The sequence below is a fragment of the Podarcis liolepis genome (genome assembly GCF_965112155.1).
Source record: "Podarcis liolepis genome assembly, chromosome: 7".
NCBI lineage: Eukaryota > Metazoa > Chordata > Lepidosauria > Squamata > Lacertidae > Podarcis > Podarcis liolepis.
The window spans coordinates 2,154,603-2,180,207 of record NC_139561.1 but is presented as its reverse complement, the minus strand read 5'-3'; the positions used below and the strand labels follow the sequence as shown (position 1 = coordinate 2,180,207).

At 47.5% G+C, this 25,605-nt stretch overlaps 2 protein-coding genes across 2 annotated transcripts; one reads left to right on the top strand and one right to left on the bottom strand.

The window, feature by feature from the left end:
- Window positions 1-1,257: 1,257 nt before the first annotated feature.
- COX5B (cytochrome c oxidase subunit 5B) lies at window positions 1,258-4,137 on the top strand. The gene is made up of 4 exons (XM_083514500.1): window positions 1,258-1,451; window positions 2,252-2,322; window positions 3,290-3,389; window positions 3,899-4,137. The coding sequence occupies exons 1-4, from the start codon at window positions 1,334-1,336 to the stop codon at window positions 4,006-4,008; spliced, it is 399 nt and encodes a 132-aa protein (XP_083370626.1). The 5' UTR covers window positions 1,258-1,333; the 3' UTR covers window positions 4,009-4,137.
- A 2,158-nt stretch (window positions 4,138-6,295) lies between these two features.
- Window positions 6,296-23,970, bottom strand: ACTR1B (actin related protein 1B). Its single transcript, XM_083514368.1, has 11 exons — window positions 23,664-23,970; window positions 16,248-16,312; window positions 15,994-16,069; window positions 14,702-14,827; window positions 13,202-13,326; window positions 12,570-12,786; window positions 11,597-11,689; window positions 11,160-11,334; window positions 9,180-9,241; window positions 8,761-8,801; window positions 6,296-8,327 (listed from the first exon to the last, which is right to left on the bottom strand). Exons 1-11 carry the CDS (start codon window positions 23,709-23,711, stop codon window positions 8,225-8,227), a joined length of 1,131 nt encoding a protein of 376 aa, XP_083370494.1. The 5' UTR covers window positions 23,712-23,970; the 3' UTR covers window positions 6,296-8,224.
- Window positions 23,971-25,605: the final 1,635 nt, after the last annotated feature.

Sequence of the window (25,605 nt, the reverse complement as noted above, 5' to 3'; positions counted from 1 at the left end):
CCTCAAGGGTCATCTTCCCCTACGAAGCTACATGGACTCTGCAACCATCATCTGAGGCCCTCCTTCATGCACCTCCTCCATGAGATCCAGAGAATTGCAACATGAGAGTGAGCCTTTCCTGGAGGGGCAAAAACATTTCTCTTCTCCCAGGCCTTTGGCAAATTAAACAATCTTTGGCCTTTTTAACTGTGGGTTTGGAGTTATTGTTTTTGTTCGTCATTATGGTATTTTTGTGTTTTTATACTGTAAAACACCCTGTGATCTTCAGAGGAAGGACGGTATAGAAATTTAATAAACAACAACAACAAATCATTGCTAATGCAGTAGTTGCAGCTTTTCTCCTTAAGTGCCCAGGCACAGATGGGAAATATATTTTAAACCAGTCAGCCAGAGAGACAGCCACAGCATGTTTGGAAACAGGCCAGAAATCCGGTGCGAGGCCAGTAAAGGCGCTCACACGCCACGCGGACACAGAGGCATTTCTGATGTGTTGCCCCACGTGCCCCATGGAAGGAAGGGGGAGACTGAGGCAGAAGCCCAAGGCCAGAGTCCGGGAGCAGCTGCCCTGCCTGGGGCGGAGTGCTGTGCTGGGACGCCAGGCTCTGTCAGAGGGAAGGGAGGAGGGAGGCTGGCGGGCTGGGTTTACCTCCGCCCAGCGTGTGGGGCTCAAGGAAAGACGCGTCTTTGGTGTGAGCAGAGGGGTGCCATGTTTCAAAAAGTAAAAACCTCGACCCCCCCCCAAAGAATTGTGGAGCTTTTTTAAGGAAGACCCCAACATTTTTGAGCTCTTCTTCTTCTCTATACAAAAACGCCACAAAACACCGCGATTTTTCGACTGATTTGTCTAAGATCCAGGACGTAAACCCCGCCCTTGACATCGCTTTTTGTCCGGGAAAGTCCGGACGCACGGCAGCCCTATGTGAGCCTGTCAGAAATGACGGCGTGTCAGGACTCGGGCTGTGATCTCCTCACACGTGTTGGACTCCCCTCCCATCTGGGCGGCTGGGCATTTTGTTTGGGAGAGCAGCTGGAGCTTCCCGGGGAGCCGGCCGCGCTCTGCTACGGCCGGGCTGACCACGCCCAAGGAACGGCCTCTGGCTCAAAGATGGCGCCTCCCGCCCCCGGCCTCTTCGGCCCGGCGCTTTCTCCCGCCCGGCCATTCTCGCGAGGGCGCTGCTGCCCCGGGCCCGCCCACAGGGCGCCACGACCAATGGGAGCTTTGTTTTATTTTTAACACCGGAACTAGGTGGGCGGGCGTCTTAGGCGGCGCAGTGAAGGGCAGGAAGCGGAAGAGATCCTGTGGGGAGGCTGCCTCTCTCCTCTGTGGGTTGCCATGGCGTCAAGGTTACTGCGGGTGTGCGGGGCCCTGCGAGGCCTCAGCGCGGGCCGGAGTCCCCTGGGCCGGGGCCCGCTGCGCCTGACGGGGGCCGCCCGCTCCATGGGCGCCGGAGGTGAGCGGCGGGCGGAGGAGGCGCGGGGGGACCTTGCTGGGCGTCTCTCGGCCGCCAGCCCCTTCCCCCGCCGCGGCTGCGCCTGGGCTGCCCGCCTTGGGCTCCGCGGTCGTGGCGGGAAGATGCGAGGGGACTGCGGGCCGCGTTGGAGGGACGTTTCAGGAGAGCAGAAACAGGGAGGAGCCTCCACGCTTCTCCAGGGCCGCCTCCCTGCCAAGGGAGCCAGTGACTTTTACCTTGCCGTTTTATATTGCTTCCGTTTTCAGTTTCCTAAAAGTAATACAGTAGAAGAGAAAGTCCCAGGTCTCCGTTTTTAATTTTGGGGGGATTTGCTGGACTGCACAAAAACCTTAAACATGGCTCAGTCCAGAACTGAGATATTTCAAAACTAAAAATACCAATCTCTTCAGAACTTCATATGCTTTAATATGATTTGGCACATAAAGTTAAGTTACAAAATTTATACTTTAAAAAATGATTTAAAAATCAATATGGTTAAAAATGCACCCCCCTCCAAATGTATTAATATTTCAAAGAGCTTCCTGCAAAATTTCAACTTGGGATCTCAAAACAGATATAGGGCCTTCTCTTATACTTCTTTTAGGAAACAGAAACGGAAAGCAATTTAAAATGGTATGGTAAAAGTCATTGGATCACTTGACATGGACTGGACAAAGTGGTAAATGCCAGGGGCACAGATGCCAAGAGGCTCACTGGTAGTAAAACAAATACTTTGTGTCTTCCCTGACATAGGGAAGACTCTTTCTTCCCCAACAGTTCACTGTTGTTCTCTATCCTAGGTATTCCCAGTGATGAAGAACAGGCTACAGGAATGGAGAGGAAAACCATGAAAGCTTTAGAGAAGGGGCTGGTGAGTAAAAACAAGCAAGGAAAATGACCTTTATTGATAAAACTGTGTTGTGATTGTGCTCCTTTAGTATAAATGGTAAAAAACTGGTAACTTCCCCCAGAACATTGGCACTTTTACAGTGGTACCTTGGTTTATGAACTTAATCCGTTCCGGAAGTCTGTTCTTAAACCGAAGTGTTCTTTAACCAGAGCTTGCTTTCCCATAGCAGCGGGGGACTCAGTTTACAAATGGAACACACTCAACAGGAAGCGGAACATGTTCTGCTTCCAAGGCAAAGGTCACAAACCAAAACACCTACTTCCGGGTTTGCAGCGTTCTTAATCCAAGTTGTTCATAAACTAAGCTGTTCTTAAACCAAGATACCACTGTAATTGGATCACTTAGAATACTTTAGGCTTAAAAATGAATTTATTAGGTAGCAGCAACAGCCTGTCCCACTAAACATTTTCTCTCTTTATTCAGTATTCAGCTAAATGGAAATCAATTGAGTAGATCCCCCACAATAATTTACTAGTGCTCGTTTTTAGTTTTCCCCCTTTTGTATCTGATTTTTTATTATTTTACTCTATTGTTTTACAATGTTGTAAACCACTGTATTTTTATGATACAGCAGTATAGAACATTTTATAAATAAATAACATTCTGGTGCTTCCATCAAATGAGAGATAGAGACTGGTTTTTATCTGCTCCATAGTACAGTACTTGAACTGAATCTGAGAAACTGTCAGGTTTGCTGGGCTGGGTGTGGTTGAGTTCATACCTTGGCTTGGAAATCAGGTATTTTAGTGACAAAATGATACAAATAGAATAACTGGCTGGAGGGGGGGGGAGATGTCTAGGGCATTCGCCTGCAAGCTGATTTGCTGCCACAAACCTCAGGGGTGGGAAAGGCAAATAGTTACTGGGAACATGTGCAGTAATTTTTTTTGGTTTCTAAAGTGGTCTTCAACTCTCCTGCTGCTTGTAGGATCCTTACAACATGCTACCACCCAAACGATATGCTGGAACAAAGGAAGACCCCAACATAGTCCCTTCAATTACAGACAAGAGGCTTGTGGGCTGCATCTGTAAGTCTCTCTTAAATACAGAAATAGCTTCTGGCTCAGTGCTGTTTGTTCACATCATTTCAAGGGAACTTTCTTGTGCAGTCACTTATCTGTATGTGAAATCAGTGTTGCCTGGGGTGGGGGAAGCATCTCATTTGTGTTGAACTTCCTTTGGGTAGGCGGGAAGAATATGGCTGAAGATGTGACATGTTTGAGTTGGAACATCTGCAAAATTCATGAAGGCAAATTGTTGGCTTGCCTGCAGATGCAGCTGAACTCTTAGACATGATCAGTGTAACAAAACAAGCCTCATAAATGGCCTCTGCCTAAAATAGTTTCTTTAATAGCTTGAGTGGCTATTAAATTCACTCTTGGTGATTTAGTTTATTAATCAACTTTTTCTTTGTGCTTGCTCTTTTATTGAATCAACTTGTATTGCCTAGATGCAACCCCCTGTCATCATTCCTATGTACATTTTGCCAATGTGTCTGCAGTATCTTGCCTAATCTACTTTATCCCACACATTGCAGGTGAAGAGGACAACAGCACTGTGATCTGGTTCTGGCTGCACAAGGGAAATCCCCAGCGCTGCCCCTCCTGTGGAGCCCATTACAAGTTGGTTGGCTACCAATTGCCCTGATTTGGCTTCAAAGCTTTGCTGAGCTCTCCATTTATGATTTCTTGATACAGGGCTGAGCTACGTAGCTGTTTATATCACGATGTATCACATTCCTTGAAACCTAATAAAGTCTTTGACTCATTGTGTGAATGAATTATCTCTTTATGGTCTAACCCAGCTGCTAAAACTAGCTGTGTGTGCCTTGGAGCTTTTTTTCTTTACTGTAGCTCCTCTTGTGCTGGAGCAGAAGAGGGTGGTGGTATTCCTCCCTCCTTTTTTTGAGGCGACCTTAGTTCTTTTATCTCTAGATATGTGAGCTTTCTAATTTTTAGCATTCTAAAGCTGAACAGACACTACTTACAACCAGTTTGATAGCACACTAATGCAAGTAGATAAATAGGTACCACTGTGACAGGAAATTAAACCACGTTTCCATGTGCTCTGGCTTGTCAGTGTCCCGTTGCACCAGAAGCGGTTTAGTCCTGCTGGCCACGACCCAGAAAGCGGTCTATGGACAAACACTGGCTTCTTCAGCCTGAAAGCGAGATGAGCACCATGCCCCGTAGTTGCCTTTAACTGGACTTAAACATCTAGGGGTCCTTTACCCTTACTTTTACCTTACAGACCAATTTAGCCTAGCCTCCAGGAACCAGGAGGAGAAAATGTGCTAACTGATCCAAGGCTGGGAAGGAAGCAAAACTTGGTGGGAAAGTGACCCATGGCTTCAAGGGAACAGATTAGTTGGAAGAGTCATTGCTGATGCTGCTTGAAAGAGCAACTTAGGTTTGCGTGGGTAGATGGTTGCACTTTGGCATCCAGCAATATATCTTAAGCTCAAGCCATTTCCCCTCCTCTCTTGCTTCAGAGAACATTCTCCAAAATTATGACATACTTAAGCAGTCCCTATGGAAGATTGAAAACATTCTTCTTGGGTTCTTGGCCAAGCACGTGGAAACTTGCTGTTGGTCACATTAACAGTACAAGCCATCTTTGTCTTGTAGGGATTGTTCAGACCCTAGTCCTGCATCAAGTTCCCTGCAGTATTCAGCTGGGCTGTTCCAGGAAGGCCACATTACCACCCCTACAAAAGAGAGGTTCCCATGGCTCATGCATGTCTCGGAGAAGCCCCTCTCCCATTACTTATGAAGAAATCTTAAGCTGTTAAGTAATCTTTCTAAAGCTCCATGAAAATACAGGTTCCTTTCCTTGAAGCAACCCTCCCTCTGTGTCTTCATTAGAATTCTTCCAGAACCACAAAAGCAGAGGATGTATCTTGTCTAGCACAATTTTCCTCATTTGTTCCTAGTTTCCTTTTCCCAGTAAAGGGTTTTTAGGCATTTTTGCCCATGTGAACATCTCCGTCTGCCACAATACAATCTGTGCAGCTTGGTTTGAAACTGCATATAGCCTATCACAGCTGTAAGAGATTCTGGCTCCCCAGCATGTTTTCCACATACAGTAGCCTACGAAGCTGCTGACAAGCATGAACCCCTTTTAATAATAATTTATAATAATAATAATTTATTATTTGTACCCCGCCCATTTGGCTGCGTTTCCCCAGCCACTTTGGGCGGCTTCCACAGAAAACAAAAATACACTAAAATATCACACATTAAAAAGTTCCCTGAACAGGGCTGCCTTAAGATGTCTTCTGAATGTTAGGTAGTTGTTTATCGTTTTGACATCTGATGGGAGGGCGTTCCACAGGGCAGGCGCCACTACCGAGAAGGCCCTCTGCCTGGTTCCCTGTAGCTTTGCTTCTCGCAATGAGGGAACTGCCAGAAGGCCCTCGGCGCTGGACCTCAGCGCCCGGGCAGAACGATGGGGGTGGAGACGCTCCTTCAGGTATACTGGGCCGAGGCCGTTTAGGGCTTTAAAGGTCAACACCAGCACTTTGAATTGTGCTCGGAAACGTACTGGGAAACGTACTTTTAAGCAGCTTACACCAAAACACACCTTTCATATGTGTAGACGAGGCTTTTGTCTACACATATGGTTGTATTTTCACCTTGCTTTCTCTTCAGTTCAAAGCAGCTTTTTACCTGTTTTGTGTGCAATGTCTACTGAAAAGGCAGAGGGATCAGTATTGGATATCTGTAGAGCCATTTTGTCCATTAGCCACCTATCTCTTGACCTCAGTCCTTGCTCTAACCCTTCACCTTTTCAAAAACATGCACTGGTAAATTTAGCCCTATGTGTTCCTAGTGTATATTGGGGTCCACAGAAGTCTGCGTTCTTGTATGCACTGTTCCCAATTAGTCACAGTAAAGACACCACACCACCTTTGAGCAATGACAGCAGTCTCAGACCCATGCAAAGCCACTGGCTGTTAATTTATAATTATTACTATAATGAATTTACAAAATAAAAATACAGGCAACTGTGTTAAGTTATTGTACATTGCAGCCCGGGGGGGGGGTGTATAGTTTTTTGGAGGGTGGGGGGCTTTGCTCTTGCCTCCATTTGGTATAAGATCACAAGAGGTCGATAAGATGGAGAAGCCAATATACACACACTTGGAGGGGTGGAGCCATGGGCCCACCAGTCAACAGGGGGTCTCTTGAATTAATTAATTTCCTTTAAAAAAAAAGTTTTTAACCCTTTCCGGTCCAAGGCTACAAAGAGCATCTATCTTTGCAATGCACCTGGAGTCAGCAGAAGGCAGCTGAGTAGCTTCCCATCATCTTAGCTCTTGTATATACTTTGGCTGCCACAGGACAGTCCTCCTCCCATGTTCTGCAATCCCACCCAGTGCGATTCTCTACATACCCAGCATGGCCTGGCAATTTTTAATGGAACAGCAGCAGAATCGGGACCTTAGGTCAAGCCTATGCACATCAGAGAGTCCGTGAACAAGGAGGCCCAGCCACTGTTTCCTACAGGGAGCAGAAGGATAAAAGGGGTGCAGGGAGAGGAAAGTACAGCCCAGCGAGAGGAGCAGGCACTCCCAAGAGGGGCAAGCTGGAGATGCAGGGCGCACCTGTAAGTGTGGTAGCTTAAAAGACAGACAGGTGAGAGTATTCCTCCTTATCTTCCCCCTGACTCGGACTCCAGCAGAGTGCTAGGCCTGGAGAAAGGATTTGCAGGCCCCTCCAACTGCAGTCATCCCATCCTGTCTTGTCCAATAGCCAGTTCGCAACATTCTCTGGCATTACATGAGCAGATCAACTCTCAAAAGGGGGAAGCACAGACAATCTTCCTCCTCCTCTGCCATCACAGATAGTCCCTTCAAAGCTGGCTAGGCCACACTGCAGAAGCCACCAGGCCCAGAAGATGTCACAGCTGGATTCTTCTATCTCCTGTTGCCTCACAGACTTCTAACCGAAACTAACAGCATGCTGACCCTACTCCCCTGGGACTGGACAGGCCAGAGACGGTGGGGGAGAGACCCCTGCCCTATTTCCCTTCCTATACCTCTTCCTCCAAGAGGTAACCAAGATCCTCTTTCTTACCAAATCTGGCAGTCCATGAGAGCGGGGGTGGGGGGGTGGGGGTGGGTTGCACTGAGGCAAGAGTTCCTCAGCACTCCTTGAAACACCTTGGCACTGAGCCCTGAGTGAGGCCCTGCCAGGAGGACCTCTCTGAGAAGCAGGCTGAAGACTGCTTGGCAGACACGGCCACTCAAAAGGCAGGGGAACTTGAGGGGGACGATAGCACCTCCTGGCCTACACCTTTCCTATGCTTTAGGCAGGCACTGCAGCTGCCCCAGGCAGTCACATCAACAAACTGATTTATTCCTTTCGGGGGGCATCTGAACGTTTGAGATTTCCGCAACAAACCATGGAGCAGGCAGGCAGGCAGGCAACTTTCCCCCAGGGCAGGGCAGCCAGAGGCCGCACAACAGCTCCCTGCTCAGGAAAAAAACCAGCCTTCCTACCAGCTGACAGGCACAATGAGCACCAGGTCAAAGCAGCAGTGAGGCTCATGGAACAGATTAGAAAGTGGAATGGAGCTTGAGTTTCCTTCCTGGCTGGGGCCGCTGCCCTCCTCTACCACAGCCAAGGCCTCGAAATACAGCTGCGCCTCCCTCCCAAGGGCGTGCGTGCTAGCAACATGCATCGGACAGGGCACTAAGACAGGAAAGCGTGAGGCCTGGGAGGAAGGCAGGAATTGGCCCCAGCCAGCAGGGATGCAGCAGCCCTGGACAAGAAAGGGTTAAGAGAAGAAAAGACACAACCTGGATGAGTCGCCCACAGGCACCAGCTGCCTTGCTGCTGCCCTGCCCCCCGCCCCTGCCCTAGAATGTCTTCCGATGGATGGCCCGGCTCCCGTCCTCTTCATACTCCTTCTTGGACACCCACATCTTCTTGAACGTGTCCAGGGAGGCGAGAATGGAGCCACTGTGGGGGAAAGAGCACAGAATCAGCAGGCCTGGCCAAAGGAAGCAAGGCATGCAAACAGAGGAGAAATGAATGCAACTGCCGCACAGAGAATGCCCACCAGAGATGGTATAACCCTCGCTCCTGATCCAGGACATACGGCTCCACTGCCACTCACAACTTGGAGCCAGTTCATTTTCTGAAACTAACCCAAGCACAGGAGAACTTTCCAGATGGAAGAACAGGAGCTGCCTCACCCAACCCAAGTTCATGCTGCAGTATCAGGCTCCCTGGGCTGAGAAAAAGCCTCTACATCACAGCCCTCTGTTTCTGTGGAGGCCTCAGTGCACTAAGGACAACTTCACCAATTTTGTTAATCCCAATAGGAGCACCTGATGCGAGGTGCCAGAGGGGTCAGGGGTTGTTTTTATCCCTCCCTGCAGAATGCTCTTACCCAATCCACGTAGAGTATAATCTCTCCTGAGGTGCAGAGATCTGCAAGGAAGAAAGCACAAATCAGAGACATAGCCTCCGGGGAACAAGGGTACATGCGCACACAGGAACTGCCCTTCTGAGCACCAGAGCCCAACCCCTCCTTCCACTGGAACATCACCTGCTAAGATGCAGGAAACACATTATTTCAAACATCTGGAGATCCTTGCCTTTGTAATAAGAGAATGCATCCTGCAGTACAGAGCTTAGCAACTTAAGAAAATTCAGACACTTTGTTTCCCTTTAAAGAGCGAGTTGCCAGCCTTCGTTATGGAGAGTGTATCGGAAACCAGATCACTCTGCTCCTCCTGCTCCTCCTCCCCCCACCGCGGTCACTGCACACAAACTGCCTTGGGGCCCGGAGTTCCTCCAAAGCCTCACCTTAATTTTGACATCTTTTGGAGCAAGTTTCTTCACCTCGCTGAGCAGCCGGTCTCCAAAACCTGAGGAGTTGAGAGACAAGTGAGGAAGCTTAGAGTTCAAGGCGCTGTACCATAGAGGTCAAGTATCGACTACATTTCATGTTGGTACATCCCAAACATCAGTGCCTCATCGTTCCAATGCTAATCCCAAAAAGGACTGGACACAGTTAGCTTTTCAGCATCTCTTCACAGCAGAAATGTCCCCGTCCTTCCGCCCCTTCAGAGGCCAGGTAGTGGTGGTGGCAACTTTTGTTTCCCTGGCCAGGTTTGGCAGGCACAAACTCTTCTTGTCTAAAACTCAAGTGAAGACCTTATTCTCTGAGGCTCTTTGTGAGTGACGGGTGCAATGATTGCTTTCTGCTATTTTATGGCTCTTTTTTATTCTTTGTTTCACCTCCCATCCTTTAGAAACTGTTTTAATGCTTTGTTCTGATACTCTCATGAATCACTCTGAATGTGTTATATAAAAAGTGGAATAGGTATTGTATAAATAAAGTAAACACACTCGGAATCTGTAGAGAACAGGGCCTGAGGGAAGCCACAATTCTGATTCCCAAATATGACATTGAACTTGTTTCGTTAAAACAAAAAAGCCATTCACTCTCTGGCTTTCAGCAAGGGAAAAGAAAAAATTAAGGCAGTATTTGCCTAAGACACAAAAGCCAGAGAAAGCCTGGATAGCGTTTCTGGTAATCACTTCCCTGCATCCCACAAAAAATATTAATATTTTAATAGGGACACTGCCCTCCGCTTGGGGCAATTACACACTTCTTGTCTTGCCTTAACATTGATTCACATGCAGTTAGATGAAATAGACTGTAGAATCCTGATCCAAGTTTGTCTGCATGTTTGTATTGTGTGCATATTCATTCCTATTCATGTATTAATATTTAGATACTTATCTAGTATCCCTGCACACTTTGGATATACTGTATACCCTGCCCCATTTAGCAGCTCGGGTGCCCATGAAGATCTACGAATCTCCAATTTAACTGCTGTGTTGGCAGATTCTGCTATAAGACAACTCACTCTGGGGAAGCGGGTGGGAAGCTTTTTGAGTCCCAGAAGTTATTCACAATTAGCCTCCATCCAAAGTTAATTGGGTTAATTTGGCCTCCACTAGAAACCTAATGTTCTACATATGCTCCTCCTTGCCACCACCTTTGGGTGTTTGGAACAGGACTCCTTTATCAATAGTGTTAAGTAATTGCTAGGGCTCCTCACAATACCAACACTATTCTTGATTTGTAGGAAACGCCAAATAAATTGGGGGTAGACCAGTAAAATTGTAGTTTTTAACACCCCTCCCTCTTCCAGGTTAACACATCTTCCTGAAGTCATCTTGCCTGAAGGGTTCCAAGATCCTGGTGCTTGATCGTCTGCAATGAACACCTGTTTTTCAGGGCAAAAATGGTCCTCCAGAGGACTGGGAAGTGCAGAGGGGACTTGGATATGTACTGACAGAGGAAGAAGCAGAGACTCATCCCAAGAGTTACATGCTTGGCTGAAAGCAGGGCATGAGACTGGGTGTGGCTGAGGTTTTAACAGTGCAAGCTTTGAAGCTTTCACACAAAACAGGGCAGCAAGAGAGGGCACAGAGGAAGACTATTGTTAGAAACCCAGCCTCTTAATATCAGCACTTTGTCTCCTACGAATATCAAGAGCTCACTGGAATGGTACATGCTTTACATACACAAGGTCCCAAGTTCCATTCCTAGCATTCCTCAGCTAAAACAGATCTCATGCAGGATCTGACTGGCAATGGTTCTCCACAGTCTCAACCAGAGTTCATTCACAGGCTGAGAACCTTTCATTCAGGTCTCTCCCAATAAGAATAGACCATATGCAGCTAGTTGGACTACCTGACAATTTATGGTGTGAAGCAGCCTCCTCTTATAAGACAAACAAGCTCTCTACCTCTTCTGGGGAGCCCCCATACCTTTAAAAAGTGTAGATCCTCCAGACAGAACAATATTCCCAAATAATGTCCGCCGCAGGTCCATGTCAGATTTCTGAATAGCAAATGCTAGCACTTCATGGATCCCCTCGCTTTCATCTCCTATTAAGTCCGGCTGGAACAGCAGCTCAGGGGCTCGGAACCGGGATGGACCAACCTGCCAGGAAAGCCACAGTGCCAATCAAAGTAGGGCAAGGGGACAAATAAGCTCTACTTCAACCCACAACAGCTACAGCATTCACTAGGGGGTTCTGCATGACTGTGAGAAGTTTGTGTCAACCACCTTCTTGTACACAGCATGAACATTGCAAAACTTCTCCAGAAATCATTGCAAACACCTCTACTGCAAAATGCAAACCTCAAGATTTCCTGCTGACACCTCCCAGGGGATAGTCCCCTTTTCCAGTTCAAAAACTTACATCTAAAGTGCTTCCATCAGGCAGCGTGTACTGCACCTTCTCTGTCTCCAGGGCCTCATCCTTCTGAGGGTTGATGGACAAGTAACAAGCTCTCTGCAAGCAGGAAGGCAGCATGTGAGGCAGCTGGGTACTAGAAGCCACTTGCTGGAATAACGCCTAGCAGCTCCACCCACCCAGGCCCACAGCGAGCTAACTGGACAGAGGGCCAGAATTCAAGCCTCCCCTCTGCAGATGCACCTTCGATCATGACATAAATCAGTTATCTTGCACAATCTCATACGACAACCCAATCCAGGATAGTTCACCCAAATTAGCGAACTATCCTGGTTTTCTTGCTCTCTGCAGACAACCACATTCTCTTATTTTATGGACAGCATGTAGCAAATTGCTTCAAGAACTTCCTAGCTCCTGCATTTGTCTTCCATGGCTACAGCTCTGAAAAGCTGTATACATATACCTGAGGATGGATACAGAATGTGTGAAAAATTGACTACAGGTGGTTGCACTGCTTAAGAAGCACGCAGCTTTGACTCATTAAACTCAAGAGTTGCTTGCCTCTTCAGTATATGATGGAAATGTCAAAAAGAAACCCCAGGTTCATCAGAACCTTTCTCTTTTAAGATCAGTGCGACCTCAGATGTAAACTGAAAATGCACTAGTTTAAGAACCAGACTTGGCACCATCTAGCTGGGAAGACTGTCATAGCGCTGCTCAACCATATCCTCTTTCTGATTTACAAGGCTCTTATGGAACATTCTCTGAATCAATCAGCCAGTTACTGCTCCAATTCTACAGAGGAGTGTTTAAAGACAGGGGTCACCTGGAACTAGATTTTTAACGATTTAGAGGTCTAGTCCAGTGTGCTGCTCAGTAACCAAAAACACCTTATTTAAATCCTAGGACTGTCTCTCGGCAGGAGCAGGATATCCCCCCCCCCCCATGGCAGGCATGTATCCATCTGCCCCAACCTCACCTCCTTTATTGTCTTCACGACTTCAAACTCAGCTGAGGTGTGGAAGTCATAGCCCTCTTTCCGTAGCAGCAGGCGGAGGTAACGGGAGACGTCTCGCCCAGCAATGTCTACGCGCATGATCGAGTGAGGCATGGCAAAGCCCTCGTAGATGGGGACCGCATGTGTCACTCCATCCCCTGCGTCCAGCACCACCCCTGTAGTGCGGCCAGTGGCGTAGCTTAGAGAGAGAGAGAGAGCAGAGGGAAACAAGAAGGGTAATTAGTTCAGGACTTCTTCAAACAACTATGGCATGCGCTCTCACAAGATGCAGTTACGGCCACCAATTTGGATGGGTAGAAAAGGGAATTATACAAATTCATGACGGACACGGCTATGAATGGCAACTAGCCATAACAGCTTTCTACTGCCACCGTCGGAGGCAGTATGCTGGGAACTACAAAATGACTAAATGGGCCTTTGGTCTGATCCAACAGACAGGCTTTTCCTATGTTCTTAGTCTGGCCATGGCCCTCCAGAGCACAGGAAACAGATTAGGCTCAGAAGAGAAAAGTATCCGAAGTCTTCTGGTCATCACAGTGAAGCAATGCCAGAAGCAACCACCTCCCCAACCTTCCAGCAGGCTGGATACTCACAGGCTGAGGACAGCTTGCATGGAGATGAAAAGAGCTGGAACGTTGAAAGTCTCAAAGAAAACCTCGGCGGCCTTCTCTCGATTTTTGCTGGGGTTTAGCGGGGCTTCTGTCAGGAGAACTGGATGCTGGAAGGAAAGCAGGAAGTGACAGTCGTTGGGGAAACTGGCTGAATGCCCACATGCTATTCTCTGGAGGAGGTCCACACACTCTTTCCTGGTAGCCTGCTCCAAGTTCTGCTAAGCTGCCCTCACAGAAGCCCCTTCAGGAAGCGATGCTCTGGTTTTACTACTAGAAGCTGTTGGCTCCTAAAATGATACACACATTAAAATGCTAAATGCAGCACATCCATTAAAACTGAGGGAACTGTTAAATGTTCTGTTGACCTTTCTATCAAACCGCTCTTCTCCAGGAATAATTTGATCCACTGATGTTGCGGAATACAGTGTCCCTCCCTCCAAGTCTCCTCAACTTCCCAGCAGACCTGCATCACAACAGCCAGAAGTGTGGCTGCTGCCTTTCTTCAGGATTAGTAAAGAACCAGCACAAGGACCCAGAGGGTGAAGCGCCTTCATATCTGCCCACCCCAGAAGGAATTCAAGGTTTCCTTCTGAGAATCAACTTGCAGGGAACGACAAACATCTTTCCAGGGATAGGGTGAACGTTTAATTATCTGTTAAGATATGCCTCTAGTTCTTTTCCCCTTGAGTTAAAGAGATTAAAAGTCCACATGTTAAACACAGAAAATTAAGAAATTTGGCGTTTCCTTGACAGGCACCAAAAAAACACCAGCCAGAAACTATTTTCCTAGGAAGGGTTAACAGTCATAGGCCTGGAAAAAACCAGGCATGCCCTGCCAAGCTCCCAGAGGGACCACCACATTGCTGATGCAGAAAGAAGCTGGACTTTGAATGCTCATCAAGCAGTCCTCCGTCCCCAACGTGAGCAAGACTGCCTCCACAAGGCCTCCTGTGGCCGGAGAGGTTCGTACAGAAGAAGGTCCTCCTCAGGGCATGAAGGATCAGACTGTGAAGGTCACCCAATGGATCAGTAATGACACTCTCCAGGACTGACAGTAGAAGATAGTCACCTTCCAGCCACATCTATCCCAAGGCTGCCTTTTGCCTCAGAGATTGTGCAGGCTCACAGCTTACAGGTGAAAGGGATTTCCACCATGTTTCCCATGACCCTATTTTGGCAGGAGGAGAGTCTGAGAGCATCATCACTCATGTTTCCTTTTGGCTCTTGACCAGGCTCCGAACTGGGAAGCAAGCAAGAGAATCACAAGCCAAAGCAGCAGTACTCAACTTACTATGAGGAGGGGGGATGTAGATTTCCTTAATGAAATCCACACCTCACCCCTGGACTGCCTGCATTGTAACTGTCTAAAACAGCAGCTAAGGGGAAGTGTCACATAAAGGTACAGCAAATGCAATTTCCCATCCCCCCACCTAATGCTAATATTCAAAGGCTGGCTAGAAGCATTGTTCTTGCAACTATTACCTCTTCTGAGAACGTCTGCAGCTGATCTTTGGAATAAACATACTGCCAGATCCTCTCCATGTCATTCCAGTCCCGGACAATGCCGTGTTCCATGGGATACCGGATAGATAACAATCCTCTATGCTCCTGCGCAAGGAAAGAGTAAGCAATATGTTGGAGCAAGAGCATTTTGATCAGGAGGATAATGGCATGTCCCCGGTTCTCAATGGCTTTGGGGTGCAGTATCACAACCCACAATGCTTCTGTGGGGGAGCCTGCCCCTTTGGGGATTTCTAGCTTGCTGGACTCAATGCCTTCTTCGACATACAGAGTGACACTCCCTCCGGTATGTCTCTCCTATAGAGTTTACATGTGGAGGTAACTGTGTCCTCCTGGTTCTCTGCACTCCACCAGGATGCCGTTATCCCCACTATACCAGTGCTGTCTGCTAAGACCTAGCACTCTAGTTTGCCCATCTTGGCCAGGAGCCTTCTAACCTTAGAGCTTGCACATATCTGGCCAGTCTCTCTCTTCCAAGTCTCTTGCATTTTAACTGTGGTGCTTTGGTCTCTCTGAGTTGCCATCCTGTGCCCCTGCACTCACAGTGCCTTGTTCTATGCCACCCCCCTTTAAATGTTCATCAATTTTATTTTCTTCATCCTAAGGGAGATTTGTTCTGAGCCAGACCCTCCTCCGCTCCTGTCAGCCCCCCACCACACAATGCCAATCAGTTTTAAAACTGCTCTGCCACCTTTTTTTCATTTTGGGCACCAGCAGTCTGTTTCTATCCTGGCTCAAGTGGAGCCTGTCCCTTTTGTACAAGCCTGGCTTCCCTCACAATACTCCCCAATGCCCAACAAATCCAACTCCTCCTCTCGACACCACTGACTCATCCACTCATTGAAACTACAAAGTTAGTCCTGCACATGGAACCAGTAGCATTTCAGAGGTCCCAGCCTCCAGCATCCTACCAGCGACCTAAATTTGGCTTCCAGGATCTCATGACTACATTTCCCCATGTTATTAATACCAACATGCGCCACTAGCTCCTCCCCAGCACTCTCTACTAGGCTATCTAGGCAATGTGCAACACCCACAACCTTTGCAGCAGGCAGGCATGTATATCCATCACACGCCCAATTATCTATGTTCTTAATGATCTTTCTACTATAAGTGGGACTTTGTTAGCTACAACCCTACGGGATGACGGCTAAAAAACGTTTCTGTCAAACACAATGGGAACACACACAAAATAGGGAGTCAACACCCCCCCCTCTCCCCCCAAACACACACAGAGGCAAGGTGGACTTTACCTCTGCTTTGGGTCCAATGAAAAGGTCTCCTTCCAGCGCCCCAGCCATAACCCGGACATGTTTTGGACGGCCCACACTGACAAAAAAAAAGAGACTGATTATCTGTCTACACTGCCAGGTTGAGTGTTATGAACCATGGCAAGTGAATTTAAAACAAAACAAAAACAAAGCCTCACTAAGCACATATTGTCTTCAAAAACTACCACACTTTATTATTGATGAGGCAATCAAGCAAATATCACAGCAACACTCACTAGTTTGGGAAGCAGTATTTGGGGATCTGATCTCCAGCAAAACCAGCCTTCACCACACCGGAACCCTGAAGAAAGAAGAAAAACCAGTTAAGAGAGAAAGGGAAAAGACTTTTCAGTGCAAGACAAAGTCTGAGAAACATTTCCTAAAACTCATGAGGACTGACCAGCAGCCATTACCGTATTTTTCGCCCTATAGGACGCACTTTTCCCCCTCCAAAAATGAAGGGGAAATGTGTGTGCGTCCTATGGGGCGAATGCAGGCTTTCGCTGAAGCCTGGAGAGCGAGAGGGGTCGGTGCGCAGGTGCTCCAGGCTTCAGGAAGCTCTGCGCAACCCGCCCCGCTCCCGGTGGCCACGCAGAGCTGCCTGCAGTCTTGGGACCAGCGCAGCTCTGCGCCGCCATCCGGAGCGGGGTGCTAAGTCCCGCCCTGCTCCGGATGGCGGTGCAGAGCTGCCTGCAGTCCCGGGATCAGCGCAGCTCTGCGCGGCCACCGGGAGCGGGGCGCTAAGTCCCACCGCGCTCTGGATGGCGGCGCAGAGCTGCCTGCAGTCCTGGGATCAGCGCAATTCTCCCCATCGCCAGCCCCACAAGCTCGGGGGACAGCGGGGAGGCAGAGCGTGCCTTCCCACTGTTCCCCGACCTGGTTCTTCCAGCCCCGCACCTGGGGGGGGAAATAAATTTTTTTTCTTTATTTCCCCCCCAAAAAACTAGGTGCGTCCTATGGGCCAGAGCGTCCTATGGGGCGCAAAATACGGTACTTCAAAACTTACACCATGAGCTCTGTTCCTCTTTTGGGTTTAAATCACCTTTCAGCTTCTATTTAGTTCCTGAGTCACCACAGATTGAAAGATAACATGCACATAACTTGCAAAGCACTTGAGGCATACAAATGCCTCACATAAGTCCTTTCCTTCCAACATTACCAATGGGAAGGACCATAACTCAGTGACTGACTCCATGCTTCACACAGCATGCTGAAGTCCCTGGCACCTCCAGTTACGCAAAAGGCAGGGGATGATCATGGCCTGAGAATCCAGAGAACATTACTAGTCAGAGATGACAGTTCTGGGATACACGGGGTATGAGGTAGCATCATATGTTTCTCATGAGTAGGGCTTAGTACCAAAATTCCTAGCCTGCTGGTAAAACCAAACCACTCTGTAAAACCAAGGCCAACGCCCATACCAATTACAACCCCCATGGGGGCACAGCTTCCTCCAAGCCAAATTAAAGGCAATTAAAAGTGGAAGGGCTGCAGACAAGATTAAGAGATCTCAGATCAGAGGTCTGCCTCTAAAACCCTGGAAAGCTGAGTTTAAGACCCTGATTAGATGGCCCTCTGGCCCCACTCCCAAAGGGTCAAAATCACAGCTTCATCTCAGAAATGTGGAAGCCAAGGCAGAGGGAGTGCAGGGAAATAACTTCCCATGGCGCAAGAATCCAAACCAAGAATAGAAGTTGAGCCTGATTTTCTTTCAGTCACAAGATCTGCCTCTTAGTTCTCCAGGCCAATGACAAAGATTCCCAATGGCTGTGTAGAAAGGCAGCCAGTCCCCCCACCCCGGCCTAGTGACAAGGCCCACGATTCAGCACCTTCTATGAATGAAAAGAGAGCAAGTGCCCCCCAAAAGTGAATAGCAGCCAGTGAAAAACCCTACTGTGCCCATCCTGGAGGATCATGTAGCAGCTCAGCTGACTAGTCTTGCCAGCCTCCAAAAGCAGCTATGAGGCTGGGCTGCTCTCATTCCTGTTCCTAATTATTTCTTCGCAGCATGAATAAGCAAGTCTCTTTCACAGACACACCCCAGCAATGGGCATAAACAGGCCAAAGACCTTTACACGGAAAACAGTCCGAAGACAAGAGCTATCGGAAGACAAGAGCCATCAGCAAAGTCACTTTCCTAGAAAATCCAATGCCAGACACTTCTTCTGTGTTCCTCTTCTTGTACTTGCCCTCTTCTTGTACTTGTACTTTTATCCGAAAGGAACATGGGGAGCCTGGAAACATTGCAGACAGGGAATTCTCCAGGCACCTTTCCATTCCCAAGACTATGAACGCTCCTACAAGTTATATCTTCAACAAACATACCCCCAAACAGCTAAAAATAGTTTTTAAAAGAGTACAGAAAACAAGTTTAAAAGCAATAAATACAAAATTAATACCGAAGGCAGAGAGCTTTTTGTCTACCTGGAAAACTTTTCAAAACAAAAATGTCTTCCATTGTTTCTGGAAAGTACAGCTAGTGAGCACATGTCATCTCAAAACTGAAGAATGGACTCCAGATGGCAGTACTTTGGAAAATCCAGAGTTTGGTCAGTATATATAAGGATTCTTTCAGGCAAAATTTGCCTTTATAGTGTTGGAAACCATCGCTAGACAGCCATCAGACAAAAAAGAGGACGTCCACAGTTTTGCCACTGCATTACATCGCATCTCCACCTCTAACAAGATTCAATACCTACACAATTTTTCTCCATACATGACATGCATATGCAGCGGAAAATTTTCTGTGAAAACAAATCCAAACTGGGGGACTTCCGGGGTGGCGCCAGCGGCAATGGCAGACTCCCTCTGATCTGGAGGGACTAGCTCCACGCGAAACGGGTCTTTTCCGCTACGGCGAAGCGGGGACCCTTTCAAAAATCACAGGCGGATGAAGCCTGTGACCATGGGACTCGGTGGGCACCTTTAGCGCCCCCCCAACCCGCAAAGGAACCCACTAACGGGCTCCGGAGCGAAGAGGGGGAAGTGGCGCGGTGCTGAGAGTCAACTGCTTCTTCCGTGGAGTGAAGCCGCACAGCTGTTGCCAGAGAGCGCTGCCTTTTTCCTGGGACAATTTGGCTGCTAAAATAATCACCCGTGAGTACTTAAATCTCGGACAATTGGACTTTAAATAAGGACTTGCGAGCAGAAAGGAAAATTGGACTTAAAAGTTTACTTCAATTTAGCACTGAAACGGGAAGGTCTAAACAGGAAGTCAGCCTTCCGTTTCTTTGTAGATAGATTAAAGCAAAGACATGGCAAGCTAGAGCTCAGAAAATCGCTTGTAAAAGGTTAACTTTCATCATTTAAAATTGTTGAACCCCCTTCGGAAGAAGAAGAGGGGGGATTTTTTTCGGACTGTTTAAACCTGCAGAAGCGAGTGCAAAATAAAGTAACTTTCCACCGTCTTGATACTGGAGCGGGGTATCAGGACTGACTTTTTTGAAGTTCATTGACCAGAGACAAACGTCTTTGACAGATAGCTAAAAGAAGAGAAACATAGTGATTCCATTGTTCCCCTTTGCATTTTAAAGGAACAAATATTGACAAAATATCTGAAAAAGGAAACTTTGTTGTCAGACTTGTCTTTAAAAGAAAGAACAAATAGAAGTTCCCCCCCTAGAGGGAGACTGTGAAACTGTAACCAATTCCGGGGAGCTTGCAGCTGTTACTGATTACAATTGTGGGAATAGACTTCTGACCTTGCAGGATAATGTATTAAGAAGCTCTGTTGTGTGCTCTCTGTAAAACAAATGCCCTACTGGAACAGCTACATGAGAAGACGGACTTGATGACTGATGCGATCAGAAATTTTGAACAGGCAGTGGGAAATTATATGGAGCCCACCTAGGAATTAAATCAGGAGTGTGCCCTGACAGAACAGATGAGGGAAGAGGATGTTGCTGAATCTGGGGCACCAGAGATGGAGGGAGCTGTGGCCCAGCAGGATCATGAGCTTTTGGATTTGACAAATGAACTTGGAAAAAGCCAGATTTGGAAAGATAAAGTTTGGTTTGGTTTGGAAATGGGGGGTTGGATAGACCCCCCTATGGAGGGATGTTTGGATGTTTTCAAGTCTGGCAATGGGCCGTGAGATGTTTGGGGTTGTGGGGGCTCTTAATTTTGGAGGGACTTTGAAACATGTTCTTAAATACCATATGGAGTTTAGTGTGGACTATGGAAAAGGGGCTGATTTGTCGAGAAGGGTCAAAAACATTGTTAAGCTGGAGTTCCCACGAGGGAAAGGAGCAGGAGACAAAGAGAAATACAGCTATAAATATGAAGAAGAGCCGTGGAAGGGACATGGAAGAGACTTAAGGGCCTTGAATACAAGATTACCAGGTTAATGCGCTAGATTGATGGGATAAAAAGGACTGACAAAACCCGGGACCAGGAGGAAGGGACGTTGGATGAAGATTGGATTGTTTTTATTTATTTTTTATTACTAGGATTGTCTTATAAAATTGATGAATGTTAGAAAAATGTTGGAACGAAATTACTTGGTTTTAGCAAAAATGTTTAAAGAATTATGTAAGAATATTATGGTTTTGAGAAGTTGGTAAAAATAAGACTTAAGTTTTAAGCTTTAAGGTTTTTTATAGTAAGATAAGATTAAAATAGATTAAGGTAATGTAATGACAGAATATTATGAAATATGGAAAGGATTTGCTGCGACAATTAACAACCAGGATACAAAAAAAGGGAGGAGGAGGAGGAGGTCAAAGAAAGAAGGTAATGACAGTTGAGGATTTGAGAATGATGGATTTGTTTTTGAGTGTTTGTGGTGTATTTTTGTTTTTTGAACTTGTATTGTTTGATGTGGTTTGTTTTTTCTTGTTTTTTCTTTTTCTGCTTTGTTCTCTTTTGTAATTCTAAAAAAAATTCAATAAATATCATTTTAAAAAAACAACAAATCCAAACTGGAAAATTTTCTGAAAATATTTCCAATCTTTATTTTTCTGGGGTACATTTTCCATTCATAAGGTCTTTAGCAATAATGAATAGATGATAACTGCAAATATAATCATCATCATCATCCACCCATCTGACTGAGTTGCTCCAGCCACTCTGGGCGGCTTTCAACAAAACATAAAACACAGTAAAACATCAAACATTTAAAAATTCCCTATACAGGGCTGCCTGCAGATGTCTTCTAAAAGTCATATACCGTATTTTTCGCTCTATAACACGCACCCGACCATAACACGCACGTAGTTTTTAGAGGAGGAAAATCCGTAGGCATGCCACCCATAGGCATTCCCTCCATAACACGTACAGACATTTCCCCTTACTTTCTAGGAGGAAAAAAGTGAGTGTTATGGTGCAAAAAATACGGTAATTGTTTATTTCTTTGACATCTGATGGGGGGGGGTGGCATTCCACAAGGAGGGGCCACTACTGAGAAGCCCTTCTGGCTGGTTCCCTTTACTTCTCGCAGTGAGGAGCATCTCAACCAGGGTCACTGAAAGTGGTCGATATTGACCCCTCTAGGAACAATGGGGCTATGCAGGGTTTGAATAAAGACATTGGGTGGAAAAGAAGTTTATGAACTATGGTGCAAAAAAATCAGAAATTCAGAGTCTCAGAAATAAAGTATGGTATACAAGGTATGGTATCATTATTTTTTGCACTTGTTTTCCTTCTTTATTTTTTACATATTATGATTCCTACAAACGGTGAATGCAAGAGTAGTAAGTAACAATATAGTTAAGCCTTCAAGTAAGCTGGCTGAGGTGACCTACCTAAGTGGCAGATTTTCGGCTGCCGTTTATATTGTAGGATGTGACATCCGATGCTGCTCAAGCAATGGGGCTTCACCTTCTTCTCCTCTCCAGTTGTCTCCCATGTGCCCTCAAAATCTGCTCTGGATGGCTACAGCAATGTTTGGAGGGTTGAGGAGGTGGGAAAAGGATAAATTCCCACTGCATGAGTGGAAGTCCACTCCCACAATGTTGGGTTCCACTCACTATATTCTTACAAAGTGTTGGTGCTGACCTTGAAAGCCCTAAATGGCCTCGGTCCTGCATACCTGAAGGAGCATCTCCACCCCTATCATTCTGCCCGGACACTGAGGTCTAGCACCGAGGGCCTTCTGGCGGTTCTTTCATTGCGAGAAATGAAGTTACAGAGAACCAGGCAGAGGGCCTTCTTGGTAGTTGCGTCCGCCCTGTGGAACACCCTCCCACCGGATGCCAAGGAAATAAACAACTATCTGACTTTTAGAAGACATCTGAAGGCAGTTCTGCTTAGGGAAAATTTTTTATGTCTAATGTTTTACAATTTTTTATGTGCTGTAAGCCGCCCAGAGTGGCTGAGGAAACCCAGCCAGATGGGTGGGGTATAAATAATAAAATTATTATTACTACTACTACGAAGCTGTATGCCGGCTCCCTTGGCCAATAAAGCGAGATGAGCACCACAACCCCATAGTCGATTATGACTGGACCTAATGGTCAGGGGTCCCTTTACCTTACTACTACTACTACTACTAATATGGAGAGGAAAGATGCTGCTAAGAATGCCAAGCGCTAAAAATGCTAAGTTACTTTTAGTCCTAATAACCAAAAGCTAGTATCAACAACAAAGTTATTACACAACTTCATAAGTAAGTATGATAACTTCTTAATAGAATGTGCTGTACAACAGCAATAAAAGTAACAATAGCACTATAAGGAATGATTTAGTAATAATTGTTAATACAATTCAGACTTAAGTATTATTTTGTAAAACAAATAGAAGCGCCATGACAATCCTCCAGATTCAATTCCCATAGCAGATATTGGAGTTCCAGTTGTCAAGACAAAAATCCTAGATCCTTCTTAGTCCAATTCTCTCTCTCCAGACTTTCAGGCAGAGACCCTTTCCAATCATTTGCTAACTTGATCCTTTTAACAGGAATTCAAACCTGGTTTTAAAGAATGCATGTAAAGCAAGGGGCTTCCCATCACTATAAATGCAATTTACTGTTTTAATGATTTTATGTATATTGCTTTGCAATCCTTACCTTGAAAACATCTAAAACAAAAAATAAATATGTTACATGACCATGATGGCTATATGCCATTTTCAGGATCTGAGTCCCCTATACTCTTCACCACTGGAGAACAGGAGAGCTAGTCCCTTCATGACTTGCTTGTTGGCTTGAATAGAAAAGCCGGGAGCAGCCAAAAAGGCGGCTCCCTCAGACGTTGTTGACTACACCTCCTATCAGCCCTTACCCGCAAATGGTCTGGCCTGATGGGAGTTGCAGTCCCACAACATCCCCCTCCCCCTCCCCAGAGAGGCCCTGGGCCTGATCTCGCAGGTGCTGCTGCTGCTCTAAGTCGGGCGGGCAGCGGGAGGGAAGCGGCTCCTGCTCTCCTTGGCGATGCTCTCTTCGGGCGGCGGCAGCAGCAGCAGCAGCAACCAGGCCCCCCGCCCCCCCCTCACAGCGGGCATTGAAGAACAGCAGCCCGGGCGGCGAACAGCGCCTTTTCTTTCTAGCGGGGCCCGATGGCCCGCTCCGTCTCCCAGGCCCGCGCTGGCCTTTCGGAAGCCGGGCTCGTCCAGCCGGCTCAAGGGATCGGGGCCGGGCGGGGCGCGTCCGCCAGCGCAGGCCCCCAGGCCCCACCCGGCCCCGGCTCCCGGCCCCGCCGCCCGCCCGCCCCGCTTACGTTGTCAATCACCACGGGCTGGTTGGCGATGATGTCGTAGGACTCCATGGCCGGGGCCGCCGCCGCGGGGCCAAGCCGGGCCCACGACTCCGCGATGCGCCGCCGCCGCCGCTGCCGCTGCCGTGGCCCGGGAACCACCACCCAGTGCGGCGCAACCCAGCCCGCTGCCCGTGTCCGCCGCGGAGGGAGGCGGGACCAAGCGCCGCTTCACGCTCCCTCGCCCAATCAGAACCCCCGACAGCCACCTGCCCGGGTGCGGCTCCGGCCTTGACAGCTGCCAAGCTATTGGCCCGCTCGGCTGCGAGGGGCGGGTCTTCCGCATCAAGCTTAGTGGAGCGGGCACGCTGCGGGAGGGAGCGGGGAAGGGGGAGTGATGTCATAGCGCGGCTCTTAAAGGGCCAGAGGCGTCGCTTTGCTCCCCGCCCTGAGCTGCCGGAGGCGAGTCCGCACTGGGTGTTGCGGCTGCCTCCTCGGAAGTAAATCCCGGGGGGAAACATAAGGGTTTGCTTTCATGGAAATATGCTGAGGTCAGAATTGTGAATGGGGGCAACGCACTCACACGTTACGTGTCAGAAAATCATGGTGTTGATGCAGCCCCTGACAAAGTATAGATGATAAAGGAGGTCAGCGACAGGTCGCACTCTCACAAAAAAGAGGTTGCCATGGCTAAGAAGCAGGTCATCCAGTGTTCGTGTCCGCCCCCCCCCCCCAAATAAACATAAGAATCTGCTGCACCAGGCCAATGGCCCCTCCACCTAGTCCAGCACCCCCTACTCAGCGGCCAAGCAGGTGCCCGTGGGAAACCAGGGAGCAGGACACCAGCACAAGAGCAACACCCTCTGCCTGGTTCCTTGAAAGCCCCCTAAAAACTCTGACACCCCATTTTTAAATACAATATACTCCCATACAGACTCCTTACAATGAGTTTAAAACCAAAATCGCAATTGGGTAGAAACTGTTTCTCAGGCGGCTAGTCCTAGTCTTGACAACCCTGGACCTTTTTCCAGAAGGCAGAAGCTGAAAGAGATCATTTCCGGGGTGCGCACTATCCTGCGCTATCTCTGCCGCTTTCTTATGGCACCTGGAAGCGTAGATTTGATCCAAGGTGGGAAGAGTGCACCCAGTTATTCTCTCCGGAGTCTTTACAACCCTGGACAGCATTGTTTTTCCCCTGACCATGCAGCTCCCAAACCACACACACAGACCATAAGTTAATACACTCTCAACAGTACAATGGTAAAATGCCATCAACAGGTCCTTTGTTTTTCCGGAAGATTCTCAGAAAATATACCCTCTGCTGTGCTCTCTTCATCAGGTCTTTGCTGTTTTCTCCGTACAGTGGTGCGTCGCAAGACGAAAATAATCCGTTCCGCGAGTCTCTTCGTCTGGCGGTTTTTTCGTCTTGCGAAGCAACCCTATTAGCGGATTAGCGCTATTAGCGGTTTAGCGGCTATTAAAGGCTTAGCGGCTAAAAGGCTATTAGCGGCTTAGCGGCTTAGAAAAAGGGGAAAAATTAGCGAAAAAAATCGCAAGACTCGCAAGACGTTTTCGTCTTGCGAAGCAAGCCCATAGGGAAATTCGTCTTGCGAAGCAACTCAAAAACAGAAAACCCTTTCGTCTAGCGGGTTTTTCGTCTTGCGAGGCATTCGTCTTGCGGGGCACCACTGTATTGGCCTGAATATGAGCCACATCCCCCCCCCCAAAATTCTGACCGTGGAAAGAAGAAACAATGGAGGAGGACTGGAAAAAATTTAAGGACTATCTACAAAAACATCATAAGCTATACGAATGTTAAGAATTTGCATGGCTGGGAAAGTCTAGCTTCAGCAATAAAATTTGACGATTTGGGAACCTAAGTTATAACTACGAAAGGACCAAAGTCTAAAGTAATTTCTATGCCTATTTTAGGATAAAAGTAATTTGATAATAAGTATTTTAAATT